The sequence below is a fragment of the Penicillium canescens genome, assembly GCF_028828765.1.
Source record: "Penicillium canescens strain IBT 15451 chromosome Unknown utg000003l_segment0_segment0, whole genome shotgun sequence".
NCBI classification, from domain to species: domain Eukaryota; kingdom Fungi; phylum Ascomycota; class Eurotiomycetes; order Eurotiales; family Aspergillaceae; genus Penicillium; species Penicillium canescens.
The window spans coordinates 3,469,774-3,483,543 of NW_026703965.1; the positions used below are offsets into that span (position 1 = coordinate 3,469,774).

Here is a 13,770-nt window from a genome sequence, read left to right on the forward strand (position 1 = left end):
ATCAAAAAACTTCATTCGTGCTTCAAGGATGGTGTGATATAATTCAGCGGCATCTTCATCTTCATGGTCTTCAATCATGTCTCAAAGGCACTCATGGCTCCCGGTGGACAAGTTGGCTTCAGTAGTGAATATGAGGTTCCTGTTCTAGATAAGTCCTTCTCTGAAAACGCTGAACTGACAGGCTTTCTAGCAAGCGAATATTAATCGAATGCCAATAGTTTTCCAGTTATAGGTGTTTTAATTTAAATCCTTCTGATCACTCCATCTTTATTAGATGACCAAGGGTCAAACTCATCACCACCGTCAACTCTATAGACGGCAACCCGAGAAACCGTAAAGCTTTCCATAATACCTTCACTCAGCTTCTCACCTGAAGTTTCGCTATTCTTGTCAATCTGCAGCACGTCCTTGTATATACCTTGACCCTGATTGACCTGATTTAGCACGAACGTCGCTTGACTTGTGGCCGGATCAATTTCTAAGCCGATTTCTGACTCCTCGGGGTCGCCTATCCAGTATTTGGCGGCCAAATTATGAACATGGCTTTTCGCCGTTCCATACGATGAAGGTTGAGATGTTTCATCTGCTTTTTTGAATCGGAATATTCTAGGGTTTGTTTGAAGTTGGAAAAGAAGTTGCGGAGGGCCGACCTCGGGAAGGCCGGGCTCAGAATTTCCAGGTTTCTCGGGCATATCTTGTTCTTTATCACTCTTTTTCTTCAAAGTGGCGGGGTAAAAAGCACCAATGACTTCGGGAGTGTGGCTCTGGCCAAGGCTTTGGTCCCCGAGGAAAAGAAGAAGGTGAGGCCGATGCTCGTTACCTTTCTCGGTAATACCCTGGATGATATGAGTTAGAGCTAAGCTATGACTTGACTCTTGTGTTGACGATTGGTATATTGTTTCGAACGAGACGGGCCTGAGATTCCGTGCACGTTCAGGTTTGCCGTGGAACTCTGTTACTGGAGGCACAAATAATGATACTGCACGGAGTATATCACTTATCGTGGAATCTGGCAGTGACTCTGTCCCTAATACCGGACTAGCCTCAGGAACGGGAGGCTGGAAGATGATTGCCCATAGTTGATGGAAACGTAGTTCGAGATTTGGCTAGAGCCAAAAATTAGGTTAGCCTTCCACGTTAAAGTTCTAGATTGAGGACAGTCGTACCAAAATATCAAAGACTCGAGAAATAGCACCCGGCACTAAGAAGCCTTCGGAAAGCTGGAATTGCTCGGCGAGTATATTCAAAAGCTCATCTTGCTGGGGACTCGGTTCCTCGAGAGTGCCGTAATGGAAGGTTTTCCGACCCCACGTTGTTTTATAAAGTCTGACCCTATTTAAAATACTCATTAAAGTAGCAAGGCTTTTGATATTTAGCTGATAATGATAAGTTGCGCCTTTGTCTTTGAGTAGACGCTGCGCTGTCGGCGCTAATTCCCCGGAGCCTGGGATTCCTTTGCCGGGATTGGATCGAGTTGTGGCTACAACATCCATCATATCGTCCTCTATAAATGAACTGGAGAGTATAGAGTTTGGGTGTGTCTCGTGGGGATCAGTGATTAACTGACTGACGCTTCGCAAGATCCGGTCGACGTTCTGTCTGCATGTACAGGGCCTGCCATTTTGCGTATACGCCCAGTGGATTCTTGAACGGGTCACACCTGAGACGATAGTACCTAGAGTCTCTGTACCTTTATAGGCAAGCAATACCACGGCACGTTCAAATGCGGGTCGTTCTAATTTTCCGTTATCGGCATCACCATGGCGTGTGAAGGGGTGCCAGGCGTAAAAATAAAAACATGACCACAGAACATCGATGGCTGTGTCCGAGATACTAGCTCCTGGAAATTTTCTTGTGATGTGATTTCGAAAGCTTCCCTTTGTCCAATCTGAATCATTATTTCGTTAATCATATTTTGATACCAGTGTCATTACTGTGAGCAAGTATCTCTTACATAGCGGCTCCTGGGGCGAGTGCTGCAGGCTACATGCCTCAAATATCGCCTGATGTGGTTCGTCCTGAGTTCCATATTCGACCAGATTCTTGTGTAAATTGTGAAGAGTGATGCCTAGCAACAAATGGTCAGGCTTGTTGCGCAACGAGCTGGTTCCTGGCCGCTGGGTGACAAACCTGGCGTGACGGTTTGATAATAGTCTTCGAGTTCCTTCTCTTGGGGGTCGACTATGCTCACACAGCACCCCATGGTTGTGTTTCAGATGCGGAGATGATAGAAGATCATGACAAGTGTTAGCTATCCCACGAGGTTTATGTAGTAATTGGGGGCGGGGTCGTCAGTCAATCCTTTGGATGTGGGTCCCAATGTTGGCTTTGTCATGATTCCACTATGCTACATTTTTCCGATCCCACCCACCAAAAACACCTTTCGGCCCCTTGGTGATTATGCGTGTTGATTGAAGATGTGATGATCTGTTGAAAGATCTCCTGGTGTCTGCTATAGCGTGTTACGACGCTGTACTTCCGAGTGTACCTGAATTACCAGACACAACATATGGAGGAATGGGCGGACGATGAATAAGCCTGTCTCCGGGATCAACAGTAGTATTTCACACCCCTAGGAGTCCATCGAGGATGTGTTGCTTCTCCTGAATGAAACACACGAATAGTTTAATACGGTTTTTGGATAGTTTATTGCGGTTTATTACGGTTTATATGTGCCCCTTACCGTTCGATTGATCTGTTTGTATGGTTTGGAAGTTTCCCCATGTTCATCCCAAAGTCTAGCCAGCTCTCGCTTTCTCCCTTCTCAACCAACGATCACTCTCAATATTATCACATTGATCATTGATCCCTGTTCTTGTGCGTAGTGCCTCCAGCATCCTGTCTATATACAATCTGCCAAAGGGGTGTACGTCGCCTATCCGTGTGTTGACATTTGAAAGTTCGGAGCCGCCGAATCCAGTTACTCTGACCCGATCCGGCCCACGCTGACCCGTGGACCTCTTTGAGCGCGTCCCGTCCGCGTACTTCAAGCCTTTCACGGTCCCGCAAATTGAAGCTCGGAAAGCAGAATCTCAAGACCAAGTTAAACCCACTGGCGAACCCGCTTCACCACCGCAAACATGAAATCGGTGGAAGTGCAGCCCCGGGGCCTTGCCTGGACTCAAAGGACTTTTAATGTTGAATCCCAGTGGACAGTGGAACCGGATCTTGGGGCCATCAAGAAAACAATACAGTCGCTACAGCCGTCAAGCACGGTCCAAGTGACCTTCCTCGCTGAGGGTGCCTCCAACAAACTCTACGACTTGGAAATAAACAAGAAGGTTTTCATTATGCGAGTTTCGTTGCCCGTTGATCCGTACTATAAAACCATGAGTGAAGTATCGACAGTGGACTGGACATCCCGCACCGCGAGTATTCCATTCCAGATTCATCACTGGTCAATCTTCCCATCGGATTTGAATGGATCATCATGACCAAAATGTCTGGGAAGCCCTTGAAGGAGATATGGCGCTCTCTATCATTTGCCTGCTATTACCCTGCATTCTTGAAGTAGCCACAACGACGTCTAAAGCCCGATCTAGGACGATACAAACATGAAGCGAATGGGGAACCCTCCGATCTTTACTGGGAGCACCTATGGGACATGAGGTCACTCTCCTCCATGATGTGCTCATTGAAAGGATGAAAAGACTAGAACCGGGATGGCTGGATGTTTTCAACAAGAGCCAGCGAGAGACTTCGATATTGCAGTGCAAACTTGCGATGATGAGACTGTTGCTCGGCATGTACGCGCATGGATCGATGACCTCACTGCTGGAGTAGATAGCCCTCGGAGCCTGCGCGATAGGATTGATGAGGATTCAGCATCTCCATAGTTCCCCTCATCACTGCACATGATACATACGACCACAAGTTGGCGGGAAATCGTCCCGTTGTATCTCGTTGCAATCTCCAGCGAAGAAGATCTGATTAGTGTCAAGGCGGAGGGTCTGGTAACATTCATGTTAATGGATCACTCGAGTTACAGCCCATTGCATCTCTCTATCTTCCAATCACTCTGAATCAGCGACTCAATTAATGCTTCTGTGCTGGCTCTCAATCTCTTCCAATCTAGTAGTAATCCTTGCTTCTCTTTGAAGCAGCTCTCGGTATTCTTCTCCTTGCCTTCCCGCCCTGGACTCGGGGCTACTATCAAGGGCCTCTGCTTGAGCGGCCAAAGCCCGTTTGCGCAAGTTGATAAGCCCAAGCTCCTGCACTGCGATGTCTGCCTCCTCAGCTAGCTCATTTCTACTCAAGTTTCCTGAAGTCGACATTACAGTCTCTTTTGGGAAGACTGGCGATGAGACAACTATGGGAGCAGGGCTTAGTACAGGCGAAGGATTATCCTTTCGGTCTTCAGTGGCACTGATCGTGTCCAATTCTGCTGCGAGCAAGTCTCCTTGAGCGTGGTTCTTTGCCGCGCTGACCTCGAGAATCTCCGTGGATAATATCTCCTTTGGGTTTGCTGCCGCGCTGGAGTTCCCACTGATCTCATGTAGTTGGGGAGTGGTCCCTTCGCCCTCCAGTTCCCGAAAGTGCTTCTGTCCCTTTTGTAGCTGCTCTTGGTTGGATGGATTGTTCTTTGCTTTTTCTCGTCGCCACCAGAAGAACAACGCTGCAGCCATCAACAGCAGCCCAACGCCGACGCCAACCCCAACTCCCACACCAATCCGGGTCTTCGAGTCAGAGCCACTCGAGTCTCCATTAGAGCTTCCACTTGAGCTCTCCGAACTTGCACTATTGGTGCTAGTACTAGCGCTGGTACTCGTCAAAAGGCGCGTGAGGCTGGCCTCCTTCACAGTCGCAAAGTCAAGCCCTGATATCATGGGCAAGGAAGCCGAGGGATCCAAAGTCCAGAGACTGGTGCTAGAGGTAGGACAGGCAGGTGCAGTTGTGACACGAAGTGTATGTGAGCTTGTGGTAACGGAAGCCCATTGTTCTTTAAGGTTGGTATAGTCGGCCAGCAGCGTCGGGGTGACCGCCGCCGATGAAGACCCAGTCACGTTCGGGTATGACACCAGTCCTCGTCCAGGGCTCAATACTCTGCGCGGTATGTCAGCTTGCGCACTGGTGCACTGACAGGTTGACAAGAAAGAAAAGGCATCTTACTCTTCTCGCCATCCATATATGATCGCACCGCTCCAGTAGGTGGACTCTACCGATCCGAAGACAGCGGACTGGTCACCGAAGCTTCGCGGTGTTGTTGAGCTGCAGCCATCTTCTGAAAGGAAAACCGGTATTCCGAGAGCTGTTGACTGCTTAACGTAATCGTCGTAACCGGAGCTTTCGACGGACGAGCTTCCGCACCAAGTATACAGATCCAGTCCGAGGAAATCGATAGCATCGCTGCTATTTCCGCATGCAAGGTACTCTCCCAGATTGAGCCAATTCGTTGAGGTGAGCATCGTCGTGTAGTACCCGATGGGTAGGTTTAGATATCCTCTGGCGTTTGCGTATGCCTTCATGTCTCTCACTGCAGCCTTCAATGATGGTGCATTGTCAATCTGACTATCTAATCAGAGGTATTAGCACAACAGCAATGTCTGGAAGAAGGTCATCGCACCAGCAGCAATGTTCTGGTTGCTCACAATCAGCCCCAAGGTGTTCTCGTACCCTGCGAGTGCATCAAGGACAGCCGAGTATTGTGTGAAGTAGTACATATCCCAGGTATTGTTGCCCTATCACAGAATTTAGTATGCGGTCTCAAGACCCTTGGAATGCTTTGCGATTAGTTACCATGGCCCAGGTACCCTCCAAATTGGCGATAACATAGATGCCATGGTCGTAAAAGATCTGCATGCACTTGTCATGGTTCTTGGTCGCATCGATCGCATACACACTAATTACATTTGCCCCTAGCTCCTTCATTAAAGGGGCATCGATTGCACATTGTTCCTCATCGACCAGGAGATCAGTATAACCAGCGGTGTTCGTGTCCCAGATATAGGAGACACCTCAAATTCGATCTGTCAGCTCAGCCCGGATCCAAGGGTTTGAAAATGGTATTCACCTTTGATTTGGAATCGCGAATTACCCCCCGTGGTCCCGTTTGAAAGACTAAAGCCATTCCCTAAAGGCGTGATACGCCGAACACCTTGGGATGCCATGTCTCAACGACAATGAATAATAAAAGAGAGCGAAAATGGGGAAAATGGGCCGGCTGGCCCGGACCCAGACCCCGGTCCATTTGAAACCAGGGTATATGTGCTTCCAGTTCTAGTCTCTCCAGTTCTAGTTATGTGGAGATGCCAAGATGCCGAGTGTTTCAAGGGAAAAGACACGATGCAATGATATTCTCCCTTGGTTTAGCTGAAGGGGTCAATGCAGTGGTCGCGGGTGAGTTTAGGGTGAGAGCCGCTTTAAAGTCGCGCGACCAGGGGTGAGAAGGGTGAGTGCTCTTTAGACAGGGTGAGAATCAGGGCGAGAATCACCCGAGTCGCGCGAAAACTGCACTGACCCCCTCAGCTGAACAATAACAGAATATCATTGGATCACACCGTTTCATCTGAAATGCTCAGCTTTTTGTCATGTGCACGTAACACAACTAGAAGCATTTTACAACCAAGTTTCTTTATGGTTCTTCAAACTTATGGCCTCCTTATGTTGTCAAAGGATTTCAGCTTTGATGCTTTTGAGATCATTCGATTTAGGCTTAGGAGATTTGCTATATAGGGTCCACCAGCAACTAGCTCGTAGAAACGACCCTTTATCAACGGTCAGCTTCCACAGATAGTCACATCCATGCATGACTTCAATTATCTTCTCCGTACATTCGCTATTTCGTGAAATTTAATAAAAGTTCCAGGTAGGCTATGCCATTCCTCGCTTTTCTTTTGTCTTACAGTACTTCCCGAAACTGGTGTCCCCAGTCTTCGATTGTTTCCCGAACCCTAATGCCAAGATCCATTATGCCGTATTAGGAGCCGTATTAGGAATAGACCTGGAGTATCAATATTCCTTTTAGATTACCTACGGTACTTTACGCCAAGTGATACATATACGTCGGGCCTCATTACTGTATGCAGTAGCTGGAACTTTCCGTGTTAATGCAAATAAGTTAAATAATCAGTTAACTAGATATCAGGAGCTGGAGTGGGCCTTGTAAATTTGGCAATCTAGCAAGATGTCCTTCCCTCTACCACCACTCCTGCCCGTACTCAAGTGACTGTCTTGGAGCTTATTGTGTACATACAATACGCCTCGAAACTGGTGTCACCATCTACACTCTTCGATCGTTTCTCAAATCTAGGTTGCCAAGCTGCGCTAGTTCGAACCTAAATGTCCTTTCAGCACAAACCGTATAATGTACAATAAACTATAAATTACCAGGGCAGTAGTCAAATAAGTATACCTATTTGTATAGACAATTAACGGAACATCCCAATACCCCGCTTGATCTGTTAGGATACCATCGACTAGTTGAGGTAGCAATCACTCTATATTCACTGCTATAGGAAATGGAGCAGTCCTACTCCGTCTAAGATCCCTCATTATTTCTTTCCTCTCCTTTAGTTATGTCCCGCATTTACGAAAACGCTGCAATCGTGCTGTATTCTATGAATAACTTTGTTATCGGCGTAAAACAAAAACCTACTCGTGTATAGCTTTAAGCTCTATTCTTAACTTAAGGAGATATTCTAGCAAACGGTTGAGGTGCGGTATAGCCTTAAGATGCGAAGTTTCCTTATACAATTCGCTCTTTTTGTGTAACGTTTCGATAGTGACCTAGCAGCGTCTAGAAATTGCTTCTATCCGTAGCGTTTAGAAAATGGTGACATCCCGCGTGCTAGCTATATACTGATCTATAACCGATTTTTGTTTAACAAAGCTATAGTAGTGTTGACGTGTTTTGACTCCCGTTAAATCTATATTTTCGCCGCACTTAATAAGGCCTAGAATATTGAAAACCGAGTTATAAGCTTTGCGGTTTGCTTCTATAGAATCAAATATAGTAGGGCCACCACAAATAGTGATTGCTAAAAACTCTTCCTATACTTTAGTTATGTCTATGTGTTCGGCATTGTAAACCCAATAATCCTACTGTAACTTTAGGCTAAGCAGTGTAGAGGAGATCCGAGAATAAAAGGTGTTATTCTTAATGCTCGCTCTTTGCAAGAAGAACAAAATAGATGTAGTTCTAAATAGGTCAAATTTTTGCGGCTTCTTACAAAGAAGCGTAAGCTAAAAAGCCGATATATCGAAGGTAACCGCCTCCCTATCGATTTTCTCGGAAAAGACTTTTATCGACGAAGCCAGCCTTTAATAGAGGTATAATATCCTTGCTATAGCGTAGATAAGACTTGTTAAGGCTATCTAATATGTATAATGCTAAGTCCTATTCACTAAGAGAAGATTGGTCTTCTTTTTGCTTCCCTAGTAGAGGCACAAATCAAGAATTCTGCTTACGCAATATAGTATCGTCGCTCTATCACTTTATAAACGGAAGGCTATAGCAAAGTGATATATTAGCAACACTCGTAGTTCTAGCCTATACTTAAGGTAATTTACCGCTCGCGAAGGATAAAAAGATAGTATAATAAGAGCCGTGTAGCCGTCGGCAATTTCGATAACTTCGCTTCGTACTCGGTAATATTTCCTGGGAAAGTTGAACTTTCTTATTAACAAACTTTGATACAATAGATTTAAATAATAGATAATCACTCGAGGCTTTTTTACCTACAAAAAATGTGCAAGAATTTCCTCGCATCGAAGGTCGGCGTTGGCGTCGTCTTTCTTATGTTGAAATGAAAATGTATTAACAACAGTAACAGTACCGATATTTCGTGTCCCTCGACTAGCAAAATTAAGAAGTTCGTCGATAACTTTTAGAGTGCTAGAACTGTTTACGAAATCGTCAAAGCTTTAGTTAGGTAGGTATAACCTATCACTATAAGGGCGCTATAGAATAATAACAATATCCAATTCATCTCCGTCTACGCTGTCGCGTACAAAACACCGTTACGAGACTCCACACCCTACCTCAGGAACATCCTATATGGAGCGCGCTGCCTCGGGCCCGAATGAGACGGAACAATCTTAGATCGTTCGCCCGGTACCCGCTAGCAGAGGCGTTGAAAAAATAAGCCTAGAGAGGCTACAAGAAATCGAAATAATTGGCCCGACCCCGCTGCCACCATGGAGGCCAGAGGCGTTCTCGAAAGTCGAGATCGAGCCAGACAGGGGGATAGCAATAGAACGGGCGGAGGTAGCACGGTACACAGACATTATGGTATACTCAAACGCCTCGGGACACCCGGGGTCATTAGGGTGCCGCAGCCGCCGTATTCGACGAATCACTAGAACAAACCGACGGGTGAGTTTAGGGGGAGCGCTGCTTTAGTGGCGCGACACCGGGGAAGGAGCAGGTGAGTGCGCAATAGACAGGCTGAGAATCTCCGAATCACTACGCCTCGTCCCTAGAATCGGTAGGCTGCCCCTATGGCCTCCTTTTCCGGTTTAGCATATGAGGAATATAAATAATTATATGGAAAGGACCTACCACTTGCCACAGACTGCAACATTAACGCAAGTAACTGTTGAGCTATGTCGTAATTGTCAGTATGCGAAATAACATATTGCTTGAGGGCGCGCATACTGTCTTGATCAGCGCAAGTAAGAGTAGGTTCTTTTTGATTCTCGTATATATGTGTGGTATTTGTGTCGGTTTCTGCAATCCAGCATACAGCATTCAGGGAGATACATGGCTCCTCGGTTCCCGGGATTTGACTTAGCGATTCCGGTGGCACTTTGCTCGGAATTAGAACGGAAGTTATCGATCAATTATAGGTATAGAAACATACCCTCGATGCTCAGGGAGATAGACTTAGATCCATTAGAGAGGAGGAGACGATATACGTCTTTCTCGACGTTTAATCCGAGTCTTAGCGTTGCGTCGGCAAGGTGGTAGTTGTATATCATTAGGAGACCAAGGGGTCTGTCCAGGTGCCCGAATTAGAATTCGCTGAAATCAATCTTTGATATCAAACGTACAATTGGAATACAAGTTTCTCGTATCTCTGGATTTGTTGGATTTTGAAGAACAGCAAGCCCTCTTGCAAATACTTCAACTGACGAAAGAGATAGTTTGCAGCTACTAGTATTAGCGAAGAGTAGATAAAACGAAAGATCATCTTACTACTGTCGTCACAAAGCTCTATCTCAGCATCGACGCCTTTGGCCATGTTCTCCTGGCCAGCTTCAGTCACAGAGAGGCAATCTGTTTGATTAACGCAAACAGTTGATGTGCTTTCTCCGACGGTGAACCTTGTTTGGCAGTCAACTAGCAACGGTTAAGCCAGCACACAGAATAAGATATCGATGCTCACTCACTAGTAAAGTGCAATCTAACAACGCGATCATCCAATGAGCTAACATGGCCCTTCTCTGATTGTAAATGAAACATAACATCAGCGGTCTCGTGAAATATCCACTCGCGGCTTTCACTCAAATTCCGGTAATGAACCATCTGAATCATCTCGATAGAGCCAGGACAATAGCTATGCCCGTTAGCAGCAAGTCTCAAGTTGGTAATCTGGTTGTATAATATGCGGGTATCACTTTGGACAATGATTAGCACGACGGCTTTTCAGGGATACATTATTGGCGTACCATATCATATTGAGAACTGAAATCATAGTGCGACTTGTATATGGATTGACGGATGGAAAAACCATCAACGAGCCTACTCCGCGCCCAGTAGCTTGTCGAGCCGTGGTAGTTGCCAGATCGGCTATTGCGTCCTCAAAGAGAGCCAATTCTTGTTGTTATTAGCATTCTGATGACACCAACTCTGCATTCTGCTACATACGTGATGGGTGGATATTTCGTATTACCAAAGGCGTAAGTTTGGATACTTTGGCTGAGGATAGCCAGATTTTCCAAGATTGCGATAGTCCATTCAAGCGGGCGATGAGACTCATATAGGATACTGTGAAATTAGTTACTAGCTCTGAAGTAAGTAGAGGTGCATGCATACATGAGAACCTTGATAGATGCTCATGGTGTCCGCCCCCATACTCTGTTCCTATCAAATAGCATTGACATTTGAACACTCGATGATTAGTGGAGGTCTGAAGCCATCCTGGGTCGAAACATGCATTTTCGCAGATAGGAACGACATCGTGACTGTCAGGACTTTCCATATACAACGAAAAGGTTAATGCTGATGACACATCTTCCTTTGGTCGAAATAATTGGCGTGGCTCGTTGAAATTCGTTCGATTTTTCAAGCTGCTTGTGAACCAGCCATAGATTTCATCAAGCTTCTGATGGACGTCATCTACTTGGCGGTCTATCTTCTGGTTTAATTCCCTTGGGGGTTTGAGCTGTCTGAACATCAATAAGGTAGGAACAAGCTTACCTGTTTGTGACCGCAACAGCAAGATTCAAGCTATTGATATGGACTCCCAGGTTGTGCTGCAGTTTCGCTAGATCACCTCCCTCCCTTGTCCATTGCACCTTTTTCCAGTTTTTGGATATCTCAGCTGACCACTGTCTTTTTTGTGGCTTGGATTTATCATCTTGATCTTGTATTACCATGTACTTGTTCACTAGCAGTTCAAGATGCTTGAGGGTCATGCGACAGTTTTGGATGATTGCTGAAATCCCATCCACCGGGCGTTGATTGGTCTGTTCTTCGCCTTCAGTGGACAGCGACTTGAATGATTCCAAGGCTGTGCTGAGTGAGTAGAGCTGGTTTTGCACTTCTTGAAATTGTGCGGGTGCCGACTTCCTGCCCGACGTGAATGCTAGAGCAATGTCATAGGCGAGTTTCGATAGCATCAAGGCATCTCCGATCGATATCTGGAACGCCATGGCTGAGGACCTATGCGTAGAAAAGGGGGCAGAAAAGATGGCGACGAAAGGAATTTAGAGCATCGCCAACGTCATCAGCACAGGGTGACAGTTGTACACAGTGCCAAGCCATCCGGGGCTGTGTGCATATAACCTGCAGTGAGGCGAAGCGGGGGTGATTCGGGGCAATGAGGTCGGGCAAGGCAGACAAAGCAAACAAACAGCAAATGAGGCTGAATGAGTTGGCTAAATAATAAAGCCTTTTCTGTGCCTTCGACCTACCCAAGAACGTTGGCAACAAACTACCGACGATAATGGATGTCATCGACAGATTCGAATCTGGGCTCTTTGTCCACCAGCTGAACGTGAATCCAGGATTTATCCCGCCCTCACAACCTTCAAAGGGTAAACGAAAATATGATCCTGCTGATCGATCTATCGCACTGCCAACCCCCAGTCTGGAGTCTAGTCAAGAAACCCCTCTCCCACTGCTGAGCGTCTCCATTGATGTTGACCTCAACGGAACACTCTCCACCACCAAGGTCACTCAGAAATTCACCAACGCCGCTGCCAGCGCCGCGCAAAACGCTCGATATTTGTTCCCCATATACAATGGGTCCGTCGTTACCTCCTTTAAGTGCTGGATCGGCCCCGATAAGCTGCTTGAAGGGGACGTCAAGCCCAAGGAAGTTGCGCGTGCGGACTTCCAGCAAGCAGTCTCACGACACAAAGCAGCTGTGCTGGTTGAAGAGGTGACCCCAGAGATCTTTGAAACAAACCTGGGAAATATTCCTGCGCAGACAACTGTCAGGGTTGAGATCGCTTACACCGGTCTTCTGAAAGTGGACATCAGCACGGGAGGGCTAGTTCTCAATATCCCGACCTCTGTTGCGCCGCGATATGGAAGTGCCCCGGAAGAGTACAGTGCAGCCGATCCTCTACCCACCGAAGGTCTGCGGATCAGTATCCACGCGTCGATGCCAGCAGCTATCCGCAAGATGGAGTCGGGTACACACCCTATCTCAGTTGAGATCGGAGCAGTCTCCCACCAGAGCTTCCAGACCTTCGCCGCAGGGGCTTCATCAGAGACGTTCGACCCTTCCAAAGCACGCGCCAACCTGGCAGATAGATCAGCAGTTCTCCATCGAGATTTTGTCTTATTTATCATCCTTTCGAGCCCGAGGGAGTTTATGCAGTCGCAAGCCGTTGCCACTTCACAACCCGAAATTCCCGGTCGGTCCACGGTTGCCATAACAATAAACCCCGGAAATCTCTTCCTGCAAATGGTCAATCCTGACGACTTCAACGGCGAGATCATCTTCATGGCCGATAGATCCGGCTCCATGGAAAGAAACATCCCCTCATTGATCGATGTGATGAATGTTTTCCTGAGGAGTCTTCCCCAGCAGTGCTCCTTTAACATTGCTTCTTTCGGCTCAAGTGTTTCGTGGTTGTGGCCTGTTTCAAAAGTCTATAACCAGGATCAGCTAGATATCGCGACCCAGCATGTTGCAGCGTTCCAAGCAAATCTCGGGGGTACGGAGATCTTGTCTGCTCTACAGAGTGTGCTCCACTACCATGACAAAAGGCTTGATGTTCCAACGAACGTGATACTGCTAACGGACGGGGAAGTGTGGGATGTGGATCAAGTGATTCGATTCGCGAAAAATACCGCTTCAGACCGCAATGTGAACATAAGATTCTTTGCGCTTGGTATCGGTGATCGCGTATCTCATCGATTGGTTGAGGGTATTGGACAACAGGGCGGTGGATGTGCAGAGATCGTCGCAGAGTCTTCCCCGGGGTCATGGCAAGGTAGAGTGATCCAGATGTTGAAGGCGGCGTTGACGCCCCCCGTCTGCGGTGCGAGGTAGATATCAACGAATTGCGTCCGGCAGCTACGGGGGCTTTTGAGGCGAGCAAAATATCTGACTATAAACTGGAACTGCCGCCCTGCATCCAGGCCCCGCACCATAT

At 46.9% G+C, this 13,770-nt stretch overlaps 5 protein-coding genes across 5 annotated transcripts; 2 read left to right on the forward strand and 3 right to left on the reverse strand.

The window, feature by feature from the left end:
- Positions 1-242: 242 nt before the first annotated feature.
- Positions 243-2,203, reverse strand: N7446_004769 (uncharacterized protein; the record flags this gene model as incomplete). The annotated part of the gene is made up of 7 exons (XM_058513518.1): positions 243-836; positions 1,035-1,106; positions 1,167-1,515; positions 1,568-1,644; positions 1,710-1,888; positions 1,955-2,068; positions 2,131-2,203. The coding sequence occupies 7 exons, from the start codon at positions 2,201-2,203 to the stop codon at positions 243-245; spliced, it is 1,458 nt and encodes a 485-aa protein (XP_058374847.1).
- Positions 2,204-3,080: 877 nt separating this feature from the next.
- N7446_004770 (uncharacterized protein) lies at positions 3,081-3,514 on the forward strand (the record flags this gene model as incomplete). Its single annotated transcript, XM_058513519.1, is given in 2 exon segments — positions 3,081-3,372; positions 3,387-3,514. The coding sequence occupies 2 exon segments, from the start codon at positions 3,081-3,083 to the stop codon at positions 3,512-3,514; spliced, it is 420 nt and encodes a 139-aa protein (XP_058374848.1).
- A 517-nt stretch (positions 3,515-4,031) lies between these two features.
- On the reverse strand, positions 4,032-6,107 carry N7446_004771 (uncharacterized protein; the record flags this gene model as incomplete). Its single annotated transcript, XM_058513520.1, has 5 exons — positions 4,032-5,043; positions 5,110-5,512; positions 5,564-5,678; positions 5,737-5,954; positions 6,011-6,107. 5 exons carry the CDS (start codon positions 6,105-6,107, stop codon positions 4,032-4,034), a joined length of 1,845 nt encoding a protein of 614 aa, XP_058374849.1.
- Positions 6,108-9,520: 3,413 nt separating this feature from the next.
- Positions 9,521-11,814, reverse strand: N7446_004772 (uncharacterized protein; the record flags this gene model as incomplete). The annotated part of the gene is made up of 8 exons (XM_058513521.1): positions 9,521-9,541; positions 9,684-9,745; positions 9,801-9,934; positions 9,991-10,090; positions 10,136-10,279; positions 10,330-10,496; positions 10,808-10,927; positions 11,360-11,814. 8 exons carry the CDS (start codon positions 11,812-11,814, stop codon positions 9,521-9,523), a joined length of 1,203 nt encoding a protein of 400 aa, XP_058374850.1.
- A 293-nt stretch (positions 11,815-12,107) lies between these two features.
- Positions 12,108-13,667, forward strand: N7446_004773 (VIT and vWA domain-containing protein; the record flags this gene model as incomplete). The annotated part of the gene is made up of 1 exon (XM_058513522.1): positions 12,108-13,667. One exon carries the CDS (start codon positions 12,108-12,110, stop codon positions 13,665-13,667), a length of 1,560 nt encoding a protein of 519 aa, XP_058374851.1.
- Between the last annotated feature and the right edge of the window lie 103 nt (positions 13,668-13,770).